At 49.5% G+C, this 1,367-nt stretch overlaps 1 protein-coding gene across 3 annotated transcripts in view; it reads right to left on the bottom strand.

The window, feature by feature from the left end:
• Window positions 1-1,367, bottom strand: part of GALNT13 (polypeptide N-acetylgalactosaminyltransferase 13) — a 66,242-nt gene that overhangs the window by 36,783 nt on the left and 28,092 nt on the right. For all 3 annotated transcript variants that reach the window (XM_017823815.1, XM_017823813.1, XM_017823814.1), the window contains one exon: window positions 817-983. In XM_017823815.1, coding sequence (XP_017679304.1) covers window positions 817-983 — 167 coding nt within the window. The remainder of the gene's footprint in view (window positions 1-816; window positions 984-1,367) is intronic.

Genomic DNA, 1,367 nt, shown 5'->3' with positions numbered 1-1,367 from the left:
ACCCACCCTAACTCCACCTGCTATGAATATTATAACTAGATGTTGCAATAATATGAATATGCATGTAAAGACGACGTAATCTCTCGCAAAAGTTGTATAAATAGTCTAACTCCTCTCTGATTACTTCAGAACTCTTTGTCCAGCATGAGCTGGGAGTTCCCCAACGTTGCCTGTGATGCCTTAAGACCCTTTTAGTTTTTTGATTTTCCTGATTTTATAAGCTTTATAAGCAGTTATATAAGTAGAAGTAGATTTTAGAAGCAGCAGCCCTTATTCACTTACCCTTTAGTACAATAGTTTACACATTCCCTGCCCCATCACCCCATTCTATGTTCCCTGTATCAATTCCAGCCCCGGATTCCAGTAGAAAGGGTTTAGTCTTTTGTCAAGGCAAGGCCTATGCTGTTTAGAGAACACTCAGATCTTGGCCTGAACCACAGAACACAGTCAAGAACTGGGTGACCGTGTACCCTTTGTGCTCTGAAGAAGATGAAGATGACGAAGAAAAGCCCCCAGACCCAATTCCCAAGGGGTGCACCAGGGCAAAAGCTACGGGATGGACAAAACTTGGATTGGTCGGGCAGCGTTATAAATTGTAACACCTGAACACGGCCTTGTGACCTTTATGCCTGGGCACAAATTAAACCCTTTTCTTATCTCATCTCCAATTAACTGCTCCGGAGTTTGGTTTTTTTTCCTCAGGTCCTATCAGGCATCACCTGCAATAAATCCCTCGCTGCTTAAAGACTCAAAGATTGTCTCTGAGTGGTCCCACCGTGCCTTTTGGGGCACGAAATGGGCATCCCAGAGCCCCACCTCTCTCGCTGGCGTCGTCCACCAGGATGATCTCGCGGAGCAGGCGCGGGGGCGAGCGGTTGATGACGCTGGCCACGGTGCGCAGCAGGGTGCTCCACGCCTCGTTGTGGAACACGATCACCACGCTGGTGTTGGGCAGCTCCTCGGGGTACACCTTCGTCTTGCACCTGCCCCGGACACAGGGAAAGAGGTCAGTGTTTAAAATATCCCTGTGGGAGGCTGAAACGGTTCATGATTCATGCGTTCTAGGATTGCCAAGGGACTCTTGCAGGCTTCTGCAGGGCTTTTGCATTAGACCTCTGGTGGCCCATCAAAGCCCATCCCCAACCCCCTCTGTCAATCTTGAAAGGTGGGAAAATCCCTTTGGCCAGGTCCCTCAGGGAAACTCATCACAGACCCAGGAGAGGTTGGAGGCTCGTGGTGTGGCCTCTGACACTGACCATGGATATGATAATTCATAACTTCTTGGAGTGTGGGGGCTTCCCTCCTTCACCCCCAATGGATCAAGGCCACCTCTTCAACTGACAGACATGGAAGCCGCACCTCCGAAG

This window comes from Lepidothrix coronata, unplaced genomic scaffold (genome assembly GCF_001604755.1).
Source record: "Lepidothrix coronata isolate B3197 unplaced genomic scaffold, Lepidothrix_coronata-1.0 Scaffold105, whole genome shotgun sequence".
In the NCBI taxonomy this organism is placed as follows: Eukaryota; Metazoa; Chordata; class Aves; order Passeriformes; family Pipridae; genus Lepidothrix; species Lepidothrix coronata.
Note: the sequence above shows the minus strand (reverse complement) of the source record. Positions and strands in the feature narration are given on the sequence as shown.